This window comes from Rhinolophus ferrumequinum, chromosome X (genome assembly GCF_004115265.2).
Source record: "Rhinolophus ferrumequinum isolate MPI-CBG mRhiFer1 chromosome X, mRhiFer1_v1.p, whole genome shotgun sequence".
In the NCBI taxonomy this organism is placed as follows: domain Eukaryota; kingdom Metazoa; phylum Chordata; class Mammalia; order Chiroptera; family Rhinolophidae; genus Rhinolophus; species Rhinolophus ferrumequinum.
The window spans coordinates 23,810,305-23,832,169 of NC_046284.1; the positions used below are offsets into that span (position 1 = coordinate 23,810,305).

General features: G+C 37.0%; 1 protein-coding gene across 1 annotated transcript in view; it reads right to left on the reverse strand.

Moving 5' to 3' along the window:
• STK26 (serine/threonine kinase 26) overlaps positions 1–21,865 on the reverse strand; it is a 64,009-nt gene that overhangs the window by 11,641 nt on the left and 30,503 nt on the right. The window contains exons 3-7 of the mRNA XM_033104669.1: positions 19,486–19,716; positions 11,510–11,566; positions 3,535–3,643; positions 3,258–3,415; positions 2,202–2,387 (exon numbers count right to left, since the gene is read on the reverse strand). Of these exons, the coding sequence (XP_032960560.1) occupies positions 2,202–2,387; positions 3,258–3,415; positions 3,535–3,643; positions 11,510–11,566; positions 19,486–19,716 (741 nt within the window). The remainder of the gene's footprint in view (positions 1–2,201; positions 2,388–3,257; positions 3,416–3,534; positions 3,644–11,509; positions 11,567–19,485; positions 19,717–21,865) is intronic.

Genomic DNA, 21,865 nt, shown 5'->3' on the forward strand with positions numbered 1-21,865 from the left:
GACTTTTCACTTTCTTTCTGAGCTTTCTTGTTGCCTTGGTTATTCATGGCAATTACTGATTTATTATTTCTCTTCCTAGACATCTACAGGAGTGACTTCTGTAGATGATAGGTTGATAGGAAGAGGTTTTTCTATTGTTTTCCAGTACTTGTTGGTAGAATATTTTATTTTCTCTCCGTCTGCAGCCTTTTTTTCTCTCTCACACGGTAGTGCTATGTTTTCTCTGCACTATTCCAGCTTCTCACCCAATGGGGGGATTTCCTGGGAGACAGGCTTTTCATCTGTTAATAGTTCACCTCAGTCACAGGGCACAGTGTCCGTGTGGGTATTCGGAGAGCTTTAGAAGTTCCAAAGCTCTTCCTTCACCAGATTCAGAGCCTGTATGGTTCAGTAGTTCTGTTTACTCCTGCAGGGATCTGCCCAGATAGGTGGGGCCAGGGGCGGGGTGAGTTGTGAGAGGTGGCCCAGAGCAATGGCGGCAACCATCACCACAGCTGGTCCTGCTTCCACAGCTCCCTCCGCTTTGCATGAACTAGTTAGGCTGCAAATCTGTGTCTGCGGTCCACAGCTCTCAGAACAGCAAATATTCTGTTCTTTTAATCTGACACTGCTACTGTTCCGCTTCTGGCACCGGACAGGTGGGTGCGGGGAGAGCTCTGGGAGGGTAGGGAGGGGCCCGCTAGTCTCAGTGCCTAAGGCTTCCATTCTCTGCAGTAGTGAGGGTTTAAACCACCATTTTCAGCCTTCTTCCCTCAGTCTTTTCTCCGAGGTCTCTGCCCTGATCGTTGGGTTCAGCCGAGTTATATGCTGTCCCTTCACCCCTGTGGGCCATAAGCAGAGCCCAGAAGTCCGAGTTCTTCCCTTTCCTGCAGCTGCGGTAGTTCTTGGATGCAGCGAGCTTGGAGCACTGAGCTATATCTGCGTCTTGTGCCCACGTGGCTTCGTCTACGCACTTCTCCATTCCCTCCTGCCCGGCTCGCATGATTCGCCCACCTTTAGGTGAATTCAGTAGTAGGCCTCTTCGTCTTGCCTGTCTGTTGTGCAGAGAGTCCTTTGTGGAGTTATTGTTGTTCGATTCGTTTTAAATTCCAGGGGAGCTTTACAGAGGCTCACCTCACGCCGGCATTATGATGAAATCTCTCGTATCTGTACTTCTTAATCCCCCTTCATTTTTCTCACCCAGCCTCCCAAGCTCCCTCTCATCCAGCAACCGTCAGTTTGTTCTCTGTATCTTTGAGTCTGTTTTGTTTGTTCATTTATTTTATTCTTTAGATTCTACATATAAGTGAAATCATATTGTATCTGTCTTGCTCTGTCTGAGTTATTTTACTTAGCATAATACCCGCTAGGTCCACCACGTTGTTACAGATGTTTATGATTTCATTCTCTTTTATGGCCTAATAATATCCCATTGTATATATGTACTACATCTTCTTTTTCAAATAGTCTATTGATAGGTATTAGGTTGCTTCCATAGCTTGGCTATTGTAAATAATGCTATGATGAACATGGGGGTATATATATCTTTTTGAATTAGTGTTTTAGATTTCTTCAGATAAATACTCAGAAGTGGAATTGTTCAATCCTAAAGTAGTTGTATTTTTAATTTTTTGAAGAAGTTCCATTCTGTTTTCCATAGCAGCTACACCAATTTACAATCTAACCAAAAGTCAGGCAGCTTTATTGTTAAAGCAGTAAAACAATTGGAATCAAATTTCCCAGGTAAATGAGCGGAGCTCACTGGACTTCAGGAAAAGTATACAACTTCATGTTGGAATTTCTAAACATTAATTTAAAAATAGTGAAATGCAAACATTACCTTTCATGAAAAGTAAAAACACAGTGGAATAAAAATCACTGTGAATAGTTAGTTACACATATACTTTAATGATGATATCCTGTTAAATGAATTTTATTTCTCAAATTTCTTTCCCCCTGAAATAGGAAATGATCAATAGAATAAGGAAGAAGCTAGGGGCCATGAGAAACAGAAAAAGACAGAGGGGAAGGAGAAAAAGAACTAAGGATCTTGTTAAGAACTCAACAAAATTAGCAATATAGAGGGAAGAACAAGGTTCCTGGATGGATCTTAGACAATTTTCATATGCACTGTATTCCTCACTGTAGGGAAAAAAAAACCCAACATTTGTTCTATGTAGATGTAATAATAAATAACAGTAGTAATAGGAATATGTACTCACAAATGATGGATCTTTGTTCAGGCAAGCATCAATAAACTCCTTGAAGGACTTAGTAAAATCTCCAACAAGAGTTGGAGGATTGTTTTTTGGAATAAGAAACAGAACTCTCATTGGATGCATGTCGGAGTTAGGTGGCTCTCCCTTGGCTAGTTCAATAGCAGTAATTCCCAATGACCAAATATCGGCCTAAAGTAAAAGAAAGAAAAAAAATTACTTTGAGATTCCATTCCAACATACTGCCACAAAATAGACTGTGGAATCTAATAGTCATACAATATTAAAGTATCTCAAGAAATGTGAAGTTAATAAATTTTTTTATTAATAAAATTCATTTAATTAAAAAACTATCAAATTCCCTACTTTGTGCCAAGTACCACATTCTAGGCACTAATGATTCAGGTGGTGAATAAACCATACAAAAATCCCTGCTCGCCAGGGGCTTGTGTTCTAGTAGAAGAGAAAGATAAATAAATAATATGATGTCTGATGTTGCTAAGTTCTGTGAAGAAAATAACTCAGGATAAGGAAATAATAAATGATGGGGTCAAGGGCCTGCAAATTTATACAAGATGGCTAGTGAAGACTACTCTGAGTAGGTAATGTTTAAAGCAGAGACCTGATTGGGAGGAAGGTTATTCCAGATAGAGGGAAGGACAAGTGCAAAGGTCTTGAGGCCACAGTGTACTTGCTATGTCTGTGGAACAGCAATAAGGCCACTATGACTGAAGCAGATAAAATGTAGAGGAGAGTGATAGGAGATAAACCTGCCAAGGCAGACGGGAGAGATCCTAGTGAGCCAGGTATGTGATAGTAAGGACTTTGGATATTATTCCAAGTGGGATGGAAGGAAATTGAAGGGAATAGGGTCTGAATATTACCGGCATCAAGGGAACTTAATAAAATAGCAGCAACATTTGACATAACTCTAGCTTTAGAAATAATTCAAAAGGAAGGAAAATTAAGGCAGAATTGGATAGTTTGTTACAGAAAACTTATTAAAAACAAAAGTTTTTTTCAAAACAAACAAACAAACAGTTTATGCAGGTAAGGCTTTACTTTTGAGTCATAAGCCGACTGTTGAATAACTTCAGGAGCCATCCAAAACGGTGTTCCCACAAAGGTATTTCTTTTAATTTGTGTATCTGTCAGCTGGCCAGCAACTCCAAAGTCAGCAAGTTTAACATCTCCTTGTTCTGACAGTAAGACATTGGCAGCTACGGAGGGAAAAACAAACAAACAAACAAACAAACAAACAAAAACAAAAAGTGAAAAGAACCTCAGCTTCCTCAGAATGCATCTATTTTTCTCAGGCTCATATTAGACTTTTGTATACCTTTTATGTCTCGGTGAATTTTCTTTTCTGAATGCAGATAGTCCAGACCTTTCAAAATTTCCTTTAGCATGGTAGCAATCTGGAACTCATCAAATGGTCCAGCTCGCAGCTTAGAGAAAACACACATACACATACATGTATGAAAGTTTGGAACAATAAAATTCAAACTTGATATTATCTTTGAAATAAAAGAATCACTTAGACGTATGAAGCAGTTCTGTTTATTAAACCAATATTTAAACCAAACCAATGAGAAAAAATTTAAAAGTTGAAGAGAGTAAAAAAGTTAAGTCAAAGGACTGTAATGGATTTAAATGATTGGATTTAATCTTGAAAGATATTAATGCAGGCAGTGTTACCTGTATGCTAGCTCCAAATACTGAGGTTCTTAAATATTTACATTACAAATCTAAAATATGCTTAAATAATGAATGAGAAAACTAGCTTGTTTTTTGTCAGACAGGAAAAGAGAAATCACCTACCTGAATTTTGGGATTTGTTTAAAATCAATTAAATATTTACACTGAACTAATTTTTAGCACAGAATAGTCCTTAAGATTTTTGCAGCAATCCAATTTGATCATATAAGTCAGCTCTAGCACAGTTCCTAGCATTTATGTATTTCAATAACATTGTGAAAGCATAGAGACTTTTGGGGACTCAAATTTAAAACTTAGACAGGAGAATAATAATTAAACTATTCAGACTTTTAATTGTAAAAAAAATTATCAAATCATGGAGGGATATGGTTTCTCAAATAAATGTAACACATTTCCCTTTATTTCCCCACCCCTGTACCAAAGCCAGTAATTCCAACTGGAATACAAGGAAAGCAATGATTAGGTTTCAGAGAACTTGTAATGGAATATCTGAAAATCACTCTTTAAAATAAATGGTTATTTTAAAATTCTGGTACCTCATAAAGCACAAATGGTAGACTGTACAATATTATTACAGGAAAGGGTGGGAAACTAAAGTCAGAGTTGAGGTAGAGTTCTGTTTGCTGGAAGGAGGGAAGAGGTAGTGAAAATCAAACATTGACCACTCTGCCTCACACTGGGAGGGATTCACAACTCTTTGGCACCTTGTGTATTTCATCTTTCATGAATGCCAGATTTATTCTGAATAAAGGGCGATTTCATGTTGAACTTTAACAGCTTAAAATAGAACCCATATTTTGGTCTCGTCATTTAATATTAATCGTGGTCTGGATATATAGTATACTCTAAGGACATCTGCAGTTCAATAGGTGCCTTTCCCAGGTAACATTGTCTATTTACTTTCAAATCTATAAAATTTCAGCCCAGAAATTTCTATTCAAATTGGAGTGATTAGATTCTGATCAAGATGGTGGAGTAGGTCGCCTCCTCCTACGACAGCCTTAACATTACAACTAAAGAACAGAAAAAACCATCATTGAGAATTGCCTGAAATCTAGCTGAACAGAAGTCCTATAATCAAGGATATACAGAAGAAACCACCTCACGACTGGTAGGAGGGGCAGAGACATGAAACAGGCCGGTCCCACACCCACATATGGCAGTTAAAAATTGGGATGAATATTTTGGCTATGGAGGTACTCCCTGAGGAGCAAGGGGTCCCAGCTCCACACCAGGCTACCCAGTGCAGGGTTCCAGTGACAGGAAGTGAAGTCCTTACAACCTCTGGCTGTGAAAACCAGTGGAAATTCTGGCTGAGTGAGACAGAGGTTGGCTGGAGTCCCAGAAATTCCTGTTAAAGGGCTTGTGCAGGGGTTTACTCACTGACAGACTCATTTGCTCTGAGCTCCACCACTGGGGCAACAGCACAAAAGGCACCAGGGACAAACAGGGAGGAACTGAATTGTCTGGCTTCAGAGTGAGGGCTGGAGGGACAGCTTTCTCCCAGACAGAAGTGCCAGCAGTAGACACTATTCTTTGTTGAGCCCACCTCCGACCATGCCTGCACACTCAGGCGGTGCCAAGCATGAATCTCCATCAAACTAGCTAACATAATTCCCTCCATCCTGGTGATTCCCTGAGATCCCACTCCACCCAACTTGCAGACACACCCAAGCCACTTCCAGCAGCTTTTCCATACAAACATCTGGTCTTGGCTTACGCTAAGGACTTTCCTAAAATCTCTCAAAGTTTCACAAACCCCTAACAAGCAGCATCTGGACTCAGTGTGTCCTGTACCTCTTGCTAAGCAGTCCTACGGCCAGCACTAGTGGCAGCTTAGTCACTCCCAGGTACTTCCAACCCGAGCACAAATGGCAACCATGTGCCGATCACTTTGCAGCTCATATCAAGTGGCCTCAGGCAGGGCAGGCAGTGGCTAACCTTGGCCCACACCACAGCCCCACCAAGGGGCCCCCAAACCAACACACCCAGTGGCCAGCTTTAGAATACACCACAGCACCACCCAACCACCTCCATAAATGACACATCCAAAGGGAAGACTTGGCAGGCAACAGAGCCCTGATAAAGTAAGTCCTGTTCCGTGGAGTCAGCCCCTGTACAACAGCTCCTCCATTGTAGTCACGGCCAGTCCACACAATCAGTCAGCCCGTGAGTCAGTCCCTCCCATTGATGCAACCAAGGATCAACTACAACAGGAGGGTACACACAACCCACACAAGGGATGCACCTGGCTCAGGTTACCAGGGAGACTGTGCTACTGGCCCCCACAGAACACCTGCTCTATAAGGCTACTCCACCAAGACTGGGAGATGTAGCAGGTCTACCTACTGCATAGAAACAAACACAGTGAGGCAGCCAAATGAGGAGACAAAGAAACATGTTCCAAATGACAGAACAGAACAAAGCTCCAAGAAAAGAACTAAACAAAATGGAGACCAGCAATCTACCAGATGCAGAGTTCACAACACTGGTTATAAGGATGCTCAGTGATCTCAATGAGAACTTCAACATGGAGATAGGAAACATAAAAATAGATAGAAAACATAAAAAAGAACCAGTCAGAAATAAAGAATAGAGTAACTGAAATGAAGAATGCATTAGAGGGAATCAACAGTACTTTAGAGGAAGCAGAAGATAAAATCAGTGATTTGGAAGATAAGGTAGCAGAAAACACCCAATCAAACAGCAAAAAGAAAAAAATAATCAAAAAAAAAAAATGAGGATAGTCTGAGGGGCCTCTGGGACAACATGAATTATACCTACATTTGCATCATAGGGGTACCAGAAGGAGAAGATAGAGAGCAAGGAACTGAAAGCCTATCTGAAGAAATAATTGATTGAAAACTTCCCTAACCTGGTGAAGGAAATAGATATACAAGTCCAGGAAGTGCAGAGAGTCCCAAACAGATGACCCCAAACAGGCCCACACCAAGACACATTACAATTTAAATGCCAAAGGTTAAAGACAAAGAGAGAATATTAAAAGCAGGAAGAGAAAAGCAGTTAGTTACCTACAAGGGAGCTCCCATAAGACTGTCAGCTGAGGTCTCAACAGAAAATTTGCAGGCCAGAAAGGATTGGCACAAAATATTCAAAGTGATGAAAAGCAAGCTCCAACAACCAAGATTACTCTACCCAGCAAAGCTATCATGTAGAATCAGAAAACAGAAAAAGAACTTCCCAGACAAGAAAAGTTAAAGGAGTTCATCACCACCAAACCAGTATTACAAGAGATGTTAAAGGGACTTCCTTAAGAAGAAGAAAAAAAATATGATTAATAAAATGGCAATAACTACATACCTATCAACAATTACTTTAAATGTAAATGGATTAAATGCTCTAATCAAAACAGAGGGTGGCTGAATGGATAAGAAAATAAGACCCTTACATATGCTGCCTATAAAAGACTCATTTCACATCCAAAGACACTCACAGACTGAAAGTAAAAAGGTGGAAAAGCTAGTTCATGAAAATGGAAATGAAAAAAAAAGAAAAAGCTGGGGTAGCAATATATATACCAGACAAAACAGACTTGAAAACAAACACTATAACAACAGACAGAGAAGGACCTAGTATCCCACTTCTAGGTATGTATCCAAGGAAACCCAACACACTAATTCAGAAAGACATATGCATCCATATGTTCATTGCAGCATTATTTACAATAGCCAAGACATAGAAGCAATCTAAGTGTCCATTAATAGGTGAATGGACAAAGAAGAAGCGGTACATATATACAATGGCACATTACTCAGCCATGAAAAAGAATGAAAGCTTGCCATCTGCAACAACATGGATGGACCTAGAGGATATTACGCTGAGTGAAATAAGTCAGACAGAGAAAGACAAATGCCATATGACTTCACTTATATATTGAATCCAAAGAACAAAATAAACGAACAAACGGAAACAAACTCATAGATATAGAGAACATTTTGATGGTTCCCAGCTGAGAGGGGGGTTGGGGGGATGAGTGAATGCGGGAAGAGATTAATAGATACAAATTGGTAGTTACAAAATTGTCATGGGGATGTAAAGTATAGCTTAGGAAATACAGTTAATAATATAATAATAACTATGTATGGTGTCAGATGGGTACTAGATTTATTGGGGTGATCACTTCATAAGTTATATAAATGTGTAATCAGTATGTTGTACACATCTGAAAATAATATAATATTGTATGTCAACTCTAATGGAAAGAAAACTGAAAATAGTAGTGATTAAAGTCATTTTAAAAGGTGAAAATGGCATATTATTTTATTGATTGCTGGCAATGAAATTCTGAGATCCTACCAAATAACTGAAAGGCAAACATCATACTACTCAAGATTAGTACTTAGTATCACTGATCATAAAATGTTGACAGGAACAGAGGAGGTATACTCTTAGTTACTTAAGAAATTGGGCAAGGTCCATATAAGGGGCACAAGCTATCATTCTGAAGAACTTCTAAAACTAGCCTAGATAAGCCAGTGATTCCCTAAAGAATTTAAAAATATATATTTAAGTAAAAACAAACAAAAAAGGTGTCCTAAAGACCCATTAGTTTATCTGGTATATTTGAGTCCAGTGTAAAATTCACTAGATGTAAAATTTCAACTAACTGGGTACTGGAGGACGATGGGAGAAGAGACTCTGTGGTGGGGAAATGGGAATGGAGTGCTGATACAGTTGCGATTTTCTGGTTCATTATCAGACAGAAAACTATCCCAAACCTTATGGTTAAAATGTTTCCTTAGTCATGTTGATAATGATTAGAAAAGGAGAAAAAAGAGAGCTGGAAAGAGAAGGAAATTAAAGTAGATGGAACAGAGATTGTTTTTCATTCCCAATACAACCCTAGGAGAGACAATGCCAAGATCTTGGTCTACTGTACTTGGAGTACATAACTGAACTTCTCTCCAACGACTGAAGACTGTGCCATGTCTCTAATAGCTAATACCTCTGTCTCCATGGCAGTATACCTTTGCTGTCAACTGAGGATATGCAAGAGAGGGACATTTTCTCTTTCAAAGAATGTATACTTATGTGTTCTGGAATTTTCCTGACTTCTAGCCTGTTCCTAAGGCAGCATGTTCCTAATGCAGCATGCCGTCACCTTTTTCCTTGGTGCCCATGTTTTATTTTCTTAGTCATATTATATGTGTTTTGCTGTAACCTACTGCCAATTCTTATTGAAGAGAAGTGAAGTATAATAAATCCAATAAAACATCATACAGTATACTCAAAGTCGGTTGACATGCAACTAATTATTTGCAAGAGTGGGAATCTTGAAGTATACACTATACAATGTTGACATAAATTACAAGTCTTAGTCATATTCCATTAGTCAGGTACTAGTTTAAAGTGATAAACACTCTGCTCAGCATCCTTCTTGTTCTTATTCCTGATAGCCTAAGCCTCTAAGCCTAATCTTTTATTAGGTTCCCCAAATGATAGCATTCATTTGTATAGGACTATACATGGAGAAGAAATGTCTCATCACTTGCTCTCTCTACAAAGTCCAGTTAAATGAGGTTTATAAATAAATTGCAATATTACTAAATTTTAAAGCAAGAAAAACAAAACTAGAGATATTACTAATCTAATTTCTTCATTTAACATTTGAGGAAATTAAGGCATACAGTTTAAATGGCTTGTTCAATATTAGGTAGCTAGTCCATGGCAGAACCAGGACTGGGACCTAGGTCTCTATTTTTAGCTATTACAAGATGAAGAAAATTTTAAGTTCATTGAATTTATGCAAATTGGCATTTGTTCTATTAGACAGAGATCAGAATGGCAGGATGAGCTTCAGATCTCACAGTCATTTCATTCAGAGATCTCATAAAACTGACCAAGCTATTAATGGGCGATTCACATTGTATTAGTTAGGGTTGGGCCAGTATCCAATGCTTAACATTGCTATCAGTGATCCTGATGAAAGCAGTGGACCAGTTTGTCAATACCTACAAAACAAGGAGGCGACATGGTGAGCTCCTTGGGCGACCAGATAAGGTAACTGATAAATTTGGAAAGGGCTCTTACTGTTTAAAGGGTGGAAGGAGGATTGGAGAGTAATTGTGAGGCTTCTTGTGAAGCTAATGAAAAGACTACTGTATAATAAAACTATGTGACAAGACAAACAGAAATGAAATCATTTAACTTCAACAGGAGAATGAGATATGACTCTATATGAATGAAGGATTATTATACAAAGAAATACCAGTTGTGTTTTCTCACTAGAGAGGAGAGAGAATGAAAAATTGAAGTCCAGCGTTAGGATGTAAGAACTAGATTAAACACAAGGAAGGATTACTTAAATTAGCAACTGATTAAACTAAATCGAATTCCTAGAAGGAGATGAGACTTCATCAAGTTTAACTACCATTTCTTTAGAATGGTTTAAGTATGGTTCTGTCTAAAGGAAAGAAAAGCTCTTATGGTTATTTCCGCATAGGATTATATGAAACTTTGAGTTACTGGCAGTCAGGATTAAAGCCTTTTAAAAATATTTAATCACTTTCAGTTAGGAAAACTCATCTCCATTTTAAAAAATAAGAATGAAAATGTTACTTGATGATCTTAATCATCAAAACATTATTTTTAGAAACAGCATACTCTATAATTTCAAAGGCAGAAGCATACTAATAAAATATGTCATATAATATTAAAGATGGAAGATAACTTAAAAGTAACTCAGTGCAACTTCTTTTTTTTATAGGATATCGAAGTCCAAAGTATTTATGTGTTTGGTTCAGTCACAGATTTAGTTATGAATAGAGCCAGCCCTATAACCTCAAACTCCCAGTGGTCATTCCAGTATAAAAAGTTGCCTCTAGTAATTCATATTGAATTTTAAATACAATGTCATCTTAATAAAGATTATACAGGGGGAAAAAACAACATTGATAGAATCACACTAATTTGGGGAAAACAACCAGTGTTTCTCAAAGGCATTTTGGGTGTGAACACATCTTCATGGGGTGGAACATTTCCTGAACACTGCAGGATTTTAACATCCTCATCCCTGCTTACTAAAATGGCTATAGCACTTCCAAATCATTGTAACAACTAAAAATGCTATCACATTTCCAAATGATCTATAAAGGAGCAGAGAGAACTCTGTGGAGCCACTTTTAGTGACAGTTACCTGAATTACATGTTTTTAAAAATCTAAGAACACTCAGTCTTTTCAGGGATAAGTTTGCAAAGCAAAACTCTAAACTGACAGCAACTGTCACACATTCATTCCTAATTGGGGGGGGGCTTGATTTTATTAAGCTATTTGCATTTCTTATACACTCTAAAAATGTCAGCTACATGTTCAATCCTGCAATACAACTGAATCTACCTAAGGGTAGTGGTCCTGAAGAAAGAATTTAATTTGAATATATTAACTAAAGCAACTACTTACCTTGCCCCAAAGCCATTGCTTACTCCAATTAAAAGAAAAAAAAGTTAAAGTACGGATGTGCGTATGTGTGTGTGTGTGTGTGTGTGTGTGTGTGTGTGTGTGAGAGAGAGAGAGAGAGAGAGAGAGAGAGAGAGAGAGAGAGAGAGAGAGAGAGAGATTATTTAAAAATACTTACAAGATCCAAAGCTGAACCGCCACCCAGGTATTCCATTATTATCCATAATTTTGAACCCTGTAAAAACCATGAAACATTTATAATTACAAACCTGAGCCAAATAACATACTAGCATAAATGTTAAATCTGATATACTAATGTACTGGTTTTAAAATACAGGTTTAAAATTAGGTGTTTAAAACCCTGACTATATTTTTCCATAGAACATTACAAATGAAAGTAAAGTTCTGAGTCTGGACATTTCCCCAAACTTATTTAACTTTTGATACAGTTAGATGAATAACAAGTTATTGTTTCCTATTACAGAACTATTAGCAATTTTTATAAAACTCGGAAAAAACCCCATAGTTTTACATTATTATTTTGAATGACAATATTGAAGGGAAAAGAAAGATACATGAGAAAGTAAACGTAGATTTGTAGAAATTTTGAATGGGGCTTTAGAGTGAGGACAGTGGATATTTTGCCTTATTTTAGTTTTTGGCTTTTGTTTTAAGATACTTTAAACCTTTTATCAGCCATGATTAATGGGCATTTTTGGTACATATGTGAAACCTAGGAAGAATATTGTGCCTCTGCACAGGTAAATGGATAAGAGAAAGGGAATATATAGATTAACAAGAATATGATTACTCTAGATAGTTAACTCACTATAAGTTATGTAAGAGGAAATGGGGCTCATAGGGGGAATACATATATGTGAATTCCAAAATAGTTGTGCATGTGTGCGTGTGCACACACACATACATACACATCATTCAGCACTATCAGATAAAAATTGGAATAAACCATTGTATCATTTTTCTTTCTTCTTTCAAGTATAGCTTGAAATCCTAGGGATACCTCTCTCTCCATACCATTTCATGACTGGTATTCTATGAATTTTGTGGGACCACAGAGTTGACTGAAAGAGGAATGGTTGGTTTTACTATACTGGCAAGTAAGCAAGTTGTGAATGTATTGTGTTCCACAAGTCCATTTTTACATAAGATGTTTGGAATTTGGAAAGCATTTTCCCATAAAAATATTGTCTAATTTCCTGGGTAGTCCCCCAAAAGACAATTTAACACAAAGGTATCCACAGTATAGCATGAAGAGTAGCATATAAACTATACCGTAACAATGTTTCTAGGGGAAAAATATATTCAGAGTTGTGCTTCAACTTGGGATGCCAAGAACACCTTTCTCATCTTCATAGTCCCAGCTGTGGGATGAAGATTCTCAAGCTACTGCTGGTAGCTCTCAAAAATCTGTGGGAAGTACACAGAAGCTCCATTCAAAATGTCCAAGCATCTCCCTTAAGCTGGGGCTTTATTATGGCAGACAATAGATTCTAATAACATGATGATGAGTGTTTAGTGAAATTGTAGTGTGGAATGGGTTGTGGCCTAGTGTTAGGGACTGGGGAGGGAGGGCTCAGTTAATTTAAGATGAAAGGATTCCTCCTTTCTTTCTTGATATCCACACTATGTAGGGTGTAAGAGAAAGAGAGGAACAGTGTGCCCTCCCCCCAATCTTGGAATCTACTGTCTCCTGTCACAGAAGGCCAGCTTGAACTGAGGAAAGAAAGAGCTGAGAGTCTTTGCTAACAGCAGTGTCTACAGTAGGAAAGAGAGGAAATAAATCCCTATTATGGTGGGCAGAGGAGAGGAGTTCCAGGATTGGTTTATGTTAACTTTTTTATGTATAGAAATTACACACTCCAAATCTGAGAATTATGAACCCAGTGTGTCTTTATACTCTTTGAAAGAGAAGAAAAAAGTGTCACCCACAATGCTGTATAGCCTGAGAATTTTTTCTTTTGCCACAATTTGTTTCTAGTATGTACTATATTCTACCTTATGAATTCAGAGTGCACCCCATTCACCTGACATTTAAAAGAAAATGAAAGGATCTTATAAAACATGTTTATCTGTTTTGCAGTTCTGCATGAATGAAACCACCTGTTTTTCAAGTTTAAAAACAATGTGTGTGTGTGTGTGTGTGTGTGTTACCGATTCAAAACAGAAACTTACCAACCATCTGTTCTTTACTAAAAAGTATTCATAGAAAAGCTTAAACTGTGATTAAGGTTATAACTAAGCAACTTCCAGATCTGAAAAGAAGGTTTCCTCCTAGCAAGCTAAGTTTTTCAGTGGAACTAGGACTCTTCTGAGACAGGCAGAGAACTAGAGCGGCCCGGTAGCTTTTCTGGCTGCTTCCTTCTGATCACCACTTCCGGAGACAAGCCTCACTGGAGGATGGTCATAGGTCTGGCCATTCAGAAGATTGCTAGGCAGGCATGGGAACTGAAGCAAGGCCTGAGTAGGCACAGGCATAAATGGCAAGCTGGTGAGGTTCCTCTCTGCTCAAGGAAGCTTAACCTACAGAGGCTTTTCTTACCAGTTCCTTGTTCACAGCAGGTCTCAATGAAAACTCCAATCACAAACAAAACAAGACCAAAAAGCCTAGATCCTATGTTTGTAATTTTTTGGGGGACTACAACTTCTACCTTTGATTTCTGGTAAAAGATGTTTGTGTTGGAGAATGCAAGTAAGTATGTTTGGTTTGCTTTTGAATTATTTAAAAGGCTAAGATGATATCTACATACTGGTTTACAATTCCAGAAGAGCCAAGTGAATGGAAACCAAAACAGTACATCTGGCACATTTAAGCATAGGAAGTCCCCGAAGGAAAAACTCCAGTTTCTCCATTTAGAAAACGATCCACACATTTTAACAGCGGGTTGAAGGGGTAAGTTTAAAGTGCTGCATCAACATGGGTGGTCAGTTATCGGTTAGGAAATGGCTCTCTGTTCCAAAATTCAAAATGCCTAAAGAGTAAATATTCTAGAGTTGTCCTATTTACTGAGGAGAGGTTGGAGCCTAGTGTAAAGAAATTACTGGTGTCTGAAGTACTAACTCTATCACCCTATGAGGACTTTGAACTCAGCGGTTTCCTGCTAAACCAGACACTTGGTTAAAAGGGAAAGAAATGCTGCTGTGGAATTTGGAATTCACTTGTTCATAGAAAAACATATTTAAAATACCCATTATATGTATTTGAGAGATCATTATTGTATTACATATCAAGTATATGTTGAATTAAGTGGGCTGGTCTATAAATCCAACAGCCAATCATAACATTGACCACATAAACCAGCATGTATACATAAAATAAGCCAGTTACTAAGGGATAAATGTTGTATGATTCCACTTATATAAGGAGCCTAGGGCAGTGAAATTCATAGACACAGAAAGTGGAATGGTGGTTACCAGGGACTGTGGTGCGGCGAGAATGGCAGTTATAGTTTATTGCGTGCAGTTTCAGTTGAGGAAGGTTAAAAAGTTCTGGAGATGGACGGTGCTGATGGTTATACAACAACCTGAATGTATGCAATGCCACAGAATTGTACACTTAAAATGGTTAAAATGGTAAATTTTATGTCTATTTTGTGTATATTTTAGCACAATAAAAATAAATAGAATATAAAGTGTTATAGAACTGCAAGGGACAGTAGAGTTATCTTTCCAGATACCTCACCACCTCTGAACCGTTTTCTTCCAGTCTAGAATGTCTTGACTATACGCCACCCTCACATCCCAACCCCCATCAAAATCATACTCAACATCTAGTTCAAATGCTATTCCACAGTTTTAGGGTTATTGCACTTGATGTACCTACCCATAGGTAAGTGGGTAATATTTGGCAAGTTAGATATACCTATTTGGGGCTAAGGAGAGAGGCTAGAACCAGAGACATGAATTTAGAAGTTATCGGAATAAAATAGATGATAATGACCAGGCCAAATATGCAGAATGAGAGGAATATATATAGTGGCCACTCAATAAATAAATAAATATCTGCTGAATTGAATCTAATATGGGGCTTCTTAGAGGTGTGTTATATTAAATTTAAAGTTATTATTATTTTGAGAAAGAAACATTATATGAAGGAGAAATTTTTTCCCTTTTCAACTTCCTTCAAGTTTTATAAGAAAACTCAAATTATTTTAAAATTAAAGAATATTCCAGAAACATTCACCAAACACTGAAGTTAGCACAGACAAGTCTCAGGAAAAATAATGAAAAGGCCACAAAACTCTACAGACTCTATTCTGGAATATTTTACTTTAATCGTTGTTGTTGTTTTTTTTAAATATAAATATCAGTGGTGGTAGTATGTGGAGGGGGGCATATTTCCTTCACATAAACAGAAATATAAAGGCATTTTTCAACAGAAAATAAAGGTACGATTCAAATTATATTCAAAGCCTGAGTGACCTTCATTTTAAGATTTACATTGAACTAGAAAAATATTTAAAAATTATAAGAGATTCTCCCAATATTGTGAGATCAGAAAGGAAGGGTTTGCTTATTTTAGCACTCTTCATAAAGACTAGCTTTGTCTCTCATGAAAATCTGCAGTGAACTGAAATTAAAGGAAAATACTGTGGTCATACTGATGTGTTTGTCTGGTTTTTACTCTTGTTTTTAAAAATGAAGTTAAACAGTGATCTCAGTCAAAATGAATACCTAGTACATTTTTGCATGTCTCAAGGAAATCACTACAACTGTATACACTTCCAAAGAGTGTATAGTTTTCTCTCAAATGCAGTAACTTTTCCTGCAGCTTACAGTGAGTTCTTGGTTATGTATGATATCCTGTGTAAGGACAACCTGAGAAACATCCATATCCTACTTTACTCAATTAACTTGATTCACAAAATTCCCCATGTCAACTGAAATGGAAGGATGGGTCACAATAAGAACATAAGTTGATTGATAAAGCAGTTCCCTGATGGTACAAGGATGTAGCCTTCAATTACATTGACTTCATTAAACAGAACCTTGTTATATTTGATATGATTTTACTTAAATATATGCAAGCCCACAAAGTCACACTGTTTTAATATTAATTATTCACAGTGGCCAAGACATGGAAACATCAAAGTGTCCTTTGATAGATGATTGGACAAAGAAGATGTGGTATACGGTATATACACAATGGAATACTACTCTGCCATAAAAAAAGATGAAATAGTGCCATTTGCGACAACATGGATGGATCTTGAGATTATTATGCTAAGCGAAAAAAGTCAGACAGAAAAAGTCGAGAACCTTATGATTTCACTGATATGTGGGATATAAAACTGAAAACAACAAATGAACAAGACAAACAAATGCAGAAACAAAAACTCATAGACACAGACAATAGTTTAGTGGTTACCAGAGGGTAAGGGAGGAGGGGGGTGGTAGATGAGGGTAAAAGGGATCAAGTATGTGGTGATAGAAAGAGAACTGACTCTGGGTGTTGAACACACAATATGATGTATAGATGATGCATTACAGAATTATACACCTGAAACCTATATAACTTTATTAATCTTTGTCACCCAAATAAACTTTAATTAAAAAAAAAGAAAACAAGTTGGTCAATTTAAGAAAGTAATTTAAATAGTATTAAAAGGTTATAAAATCATATTTCTTTTTCTTTGTGTGTATATATGTACATCTATATAGAGATAATGCACACACATATTTATTTAATGTACATAGGTTCAGGATACAAATAATTATCAGCCAGCTGTGAATTTCTACAATTTTACCATGAAGTGACATGTTCTTCAAAGTAGTCTTTCGTATCATGGAATTTAATGATGGGTAAAGGAAATAAAAATAATTCAGTTTAATCCTTAAAAAGACATCTTGGATAATGGTTTTGTATCACTGGATGGTGTGAGAACATTCTACAGTCAAATTTGGGCAAAACAAACTATCAGTTTTATTTATTTAAGAATTAAGTATTTATTGGGTGACTGGTACATGTATACTATGAGGGGAATTTTTTAAAAGGGAAAATCTTAGGAATAAATAATACAAACAGAGCTACAATTCATTTTCCGTGAGAGTACTGAATATGAATAAACAGAGGTGATAAGCAACCAATTAAACAGTCAATACCATTTCAATACCCATTTTCAATATAATATAGAATAGTCTATTTTAAATAGGGCTTATTTAATATTTGAAGTTAGTTACTAAAAATAAGTTATCTCTTACAGATGCCTCAAAATAGCAACAGTTCAGGTTTGCTCTAGAGTGGGTCTGGAATTACCAGGATTAAATCCAGAAAGAGTAAACCAGAATGAACAAATCTCTCTCTCTCTCTCTCTGTCTCACACACACACACACACACACACACACACACACACACACACACGAAAACAAATTCATGCTATGGGAATTAGGAGGAGGACCGAAAACTACTGAGATTGAGTGACCACTCATAGGATTCCTAAAAAGGAATATGATCTGCTAAATAAGTTTAGGAAAATATGAATGCACATGTCACAAATAATCAAATAGTTATGCATATAGTAAAATGGAGTAATGGCTAATGCTACGAAGTAAATTGAACAGGAATTGCCAGCGGTATTACCTTTTCTTGGAAGCCTTCACACCATCCCCCCAAAAAGAACAGAAGTGACTACTTGCTTATATATGTGCTCTATTTGTACCTTAGACATACTTACTCGCAATATCTGCACCTTTTTAGCACAATATGGGACTGTGAGCTCCTTAATGGCAAGAGTGAGTTGTTCATTTTTATATCTAGCACCTAGTAAAGTGTACGACACATAGTAACTGTTTGACTGTTTAATGGTTCATTATATTATGCATTCTTTCCACATTCATCTAATTCATATAATATTAGAATAAATCAGCCTTTGTAAGAAGGTAGGGAAATTAATGATGAATTTCTATATCAGTATTAACTAATATAGATAAATTATCATAGAGTTTATTTGGTCAGAACATAAAAAGATAGCATTAATTTTTATGCAGGCCAACAGCTTGATAAGTTATAAACATATCCTTTTTGGCCTAGAGATAAATGAACAAAAAAATCTAACCAAACAAAAAAATCCTTCCCCCTTTGTGAGCCCTGCAAAGCAAAGATCTAACTGCCTTCCTTTGAAAATTTTCGACACTGGGATAAAAAAAGTTTTTTTTTTTGTTTTTTTTTAAAGTGTGTTGTTTTCCAGGACCCATCAGCTCCAAGTCAAGTAGTTGTTTCAATCTAGTTGTGGAGGGCGCGGCTCACAGTGGCCCATGAGGGGATTGAACTGTCAACCTTGTTGTTAAGAGCACCGCACTCTAACCAACTGAGCTAACTGGACACCCTTGGAATAAAAATTTTTAATTGTAACATAATTTAAACACTAATCTAAGCTCGATTTTTTCAAACTATTTATGCTTCACATTCAATAGGCACAAATCTAACTTCTAACTCTAGAACCCAGGAACTCTTGGATTTTACTAAAGAGTTTTCTGTTATGCACTAACATCTCCATCTGCTGGAACATTAGGTGTCTGCTAATTGCATGATCTGGAAACTAAAAATCCAACTTTTTTTGGATGGGGGGAGGGAATAGATATTATTCCATTCAATTTCATTTCAACAAATATTTCTCATGTGCTTAAGATGTGCTATGCCCTGTGCTAAGTGATGTAAAAACCAAGACTGGTTGAGCTAAACTCCTTGCCATTAAGGAGCTCACAACCTAAAGGGACAGGGAGATGTGTAAATAACCACCATACCTCAAAGGAATAAGTGACTTACTTACATATTCCATCCATTCTGAGGTTGAGACAGACTGGACCATTGAGAATAATGTGTTAAAGCCCCGGAGGAAAGCTCTTTCCTGACAAAGGATATGTCTCAAGGACCAGCTGCATTTCTATTCCTCCATCAACCCAAAAGTTCAGGTGTGGAAAAATGGTGCAACTGAGTACTGGAATGCATTCAGGATACAGCTGCTAAATCTAAAAACAGTCTATTTGGCGCTCTGAATGGAGCTAGATTCTGCCTGGAGGCCAAAGACTGCCAAATCCTAATTTAAGACATTGCCTTTCAAAAATAGAATTTAAAAAAGAAAGAAAAACTTATAACGCAAATACCTTATGACTTAAATAATAGAGCACACACATTACCTTTAAATATGATCCATAGTATTTTGTTACATACGAGCTGTCACACTGACTCAAAACAGTTATTTCTTGCTGAATGTCTTCAATTTCATCTTCGGCTTCCTCAAGGTCTATGATTTTAATAGCAACCACTTGCTGGGTACGGTTATCAATTCCTTTGAAAACTTCTCCAAAGGAGCCTTTCCCAATGCGTTCTAATTTTGTGAACAGTTCTTCTGGATCAGCTATATTATTCTAAGACGGGGAAGAGAAAGAAAATAAATGTTCTCCATCAGATTTTTTTAAATAAAGGAAAATAAATCACATAAGACATTAACACATTTTTTAAATGCCTACAAAATTCCCTTGACTCTTCATATGTGCTTTGTTGGAACAATTGTAACCCCAAATGGTCAGCTAGTCCATAGTCTACTAGATCACTGACACTAACTTAGTTTAGCTGATCCTGCTACCACAAACAATCCTATACAGCAAATGTTGTCCCTGATGCCTGCCAAAGGGCCAGGCACATTTTAGAATAAAGCAGCTGGTTATGAACAGCTTGTACATTAATGCTGTGGTAGTGAGAGAATACCTAACCTAAGCTACAGGTAGGTGAATCATTAACAATTCTAACATCCCCCCAGAAATATATTACCTTTTAACTCTCTTTTTCTCTCTCCAACTTGGACATCCTGATCAACCCACCTATTCTTTTAAATCACCATGTAAACAACACAGAACACAAAAGACTCAAGAATTTATGAGTCTCTTTTTCCTCTTTACTTGGGATCTTATCCATTTGTTATGTTCTCATCAATGGCTGAAATAAGATTATATGCCTTTATCATAATTGTTAGTACTCATGAGGAAATGGTAATATGTTGAACTTTCACAATTTACTTCAGTGGGAATCCAGAATAAGTGACAATTTGCTACAACAAAATCTGTAGTCAAGCATAGGTTTTTAGGTTAACAAATGTATAGGCATGACTTAGATTTATAAATTCACTGTCTTTTCCTGATTCACAAATATCCTTTATCTTACCATATACAATTCTTTTTCCCCCTCCCGCTTGTCCCCCTCCCCGCCCAACTCTGAGTAAAGCCATTGCTGTTCTCAGTCTAGTTGTGGAGGACGCAGCTCACTGGCTCATGTTGGTATTATGAGCCTTGCGCTTCCCCTGGCTGAGGCAGTTGGTCGCCAGTCGTCAACTGGCCGCCAGTCGTCAGTCCGCTACTCACAGCAGCTCAGGGAGCCCAGCTCCAGGTCAAGCCATTGTTCACAAATCTAGCTGTGGAGGGCACAGCTCACTGGCCCATGTGGGAATCGAACTGGTGACCTCGGTGTTAGGAGCACAGCGCTCCAACCACCTAAGCCACCTGGCCACCCCTACAATTCTTAATTAAAATTTTATTCCCACAAGCCAACCTTCATATGCTTACTTAAACTCATATTGCTGAATATATTCTTCTAATCAAATAGAAAGACAAGATTTCCAAACCTCACCAAAAGACACCTTATTAGTTTGTATTTAAGTGCTTTATCAGTCTACACCTAAAACTTTACTTTGAGTTCCTTCAAAATATAAGAGGATGTTATCTAGTTCTGGTGAACTGTCTATATTTAATTTGTTGATTGAACCTAGATTATCTGTTCATGTACTACAATTTTATCTAGTCATCAATTTTAGGAGACAATTATAGAGTTTGCATGTTCACTTATATCTTCTTTTATTAGACAAAGAGATCACTAAAGCTAAGGATAAAGCTAAAGATTAAGGATATTTTTCTCTCATCAAGTTCTTTGCACCATCATCACCAAAATGATCTACTACTACTCCAGTAAACACAGGGAATATAGTCAATAATATGGTAATAACTATGCGTAGTGCCAGGTGGGTACTAGACTAGTCAGGGGGATCACTTCTTAAATTATATAAATGTGTAACCACTATGCTGTATACCTGAAACTAATATAAAATAATATTGAATATCAACTGTAATTGAAAATTTTATAAAAGGGTTTCGGGAAAGGGGAAGGGGAATAAAAGGTTCAAAATTTCCAGGTATGCAACAAATAAGTCATGGGGATGTAACATATAGCATAAGTCAATAATATTTTGATAATGTGGTATGGTGTCAGATGGTTGCTGGACTTATGACACTGATAACTTCTTTAGGTATATAAATGCTGAATAACTATGGTGTATACCTGAAACTCATATAATATTGTACGTTAGCTATATTTTAATAAAAATCTTTTAAAACTTATAATTGCTTTTAAAATGTTTTCACAAACTTTTCTTTTTTCCACTTGCTTAAATGCTGTTTGCACATGACCTACTTAATTTATAAGCTTCTCCATTCTCCTTGGTTGGGTTTTTTCCCCATTTTAATAGTT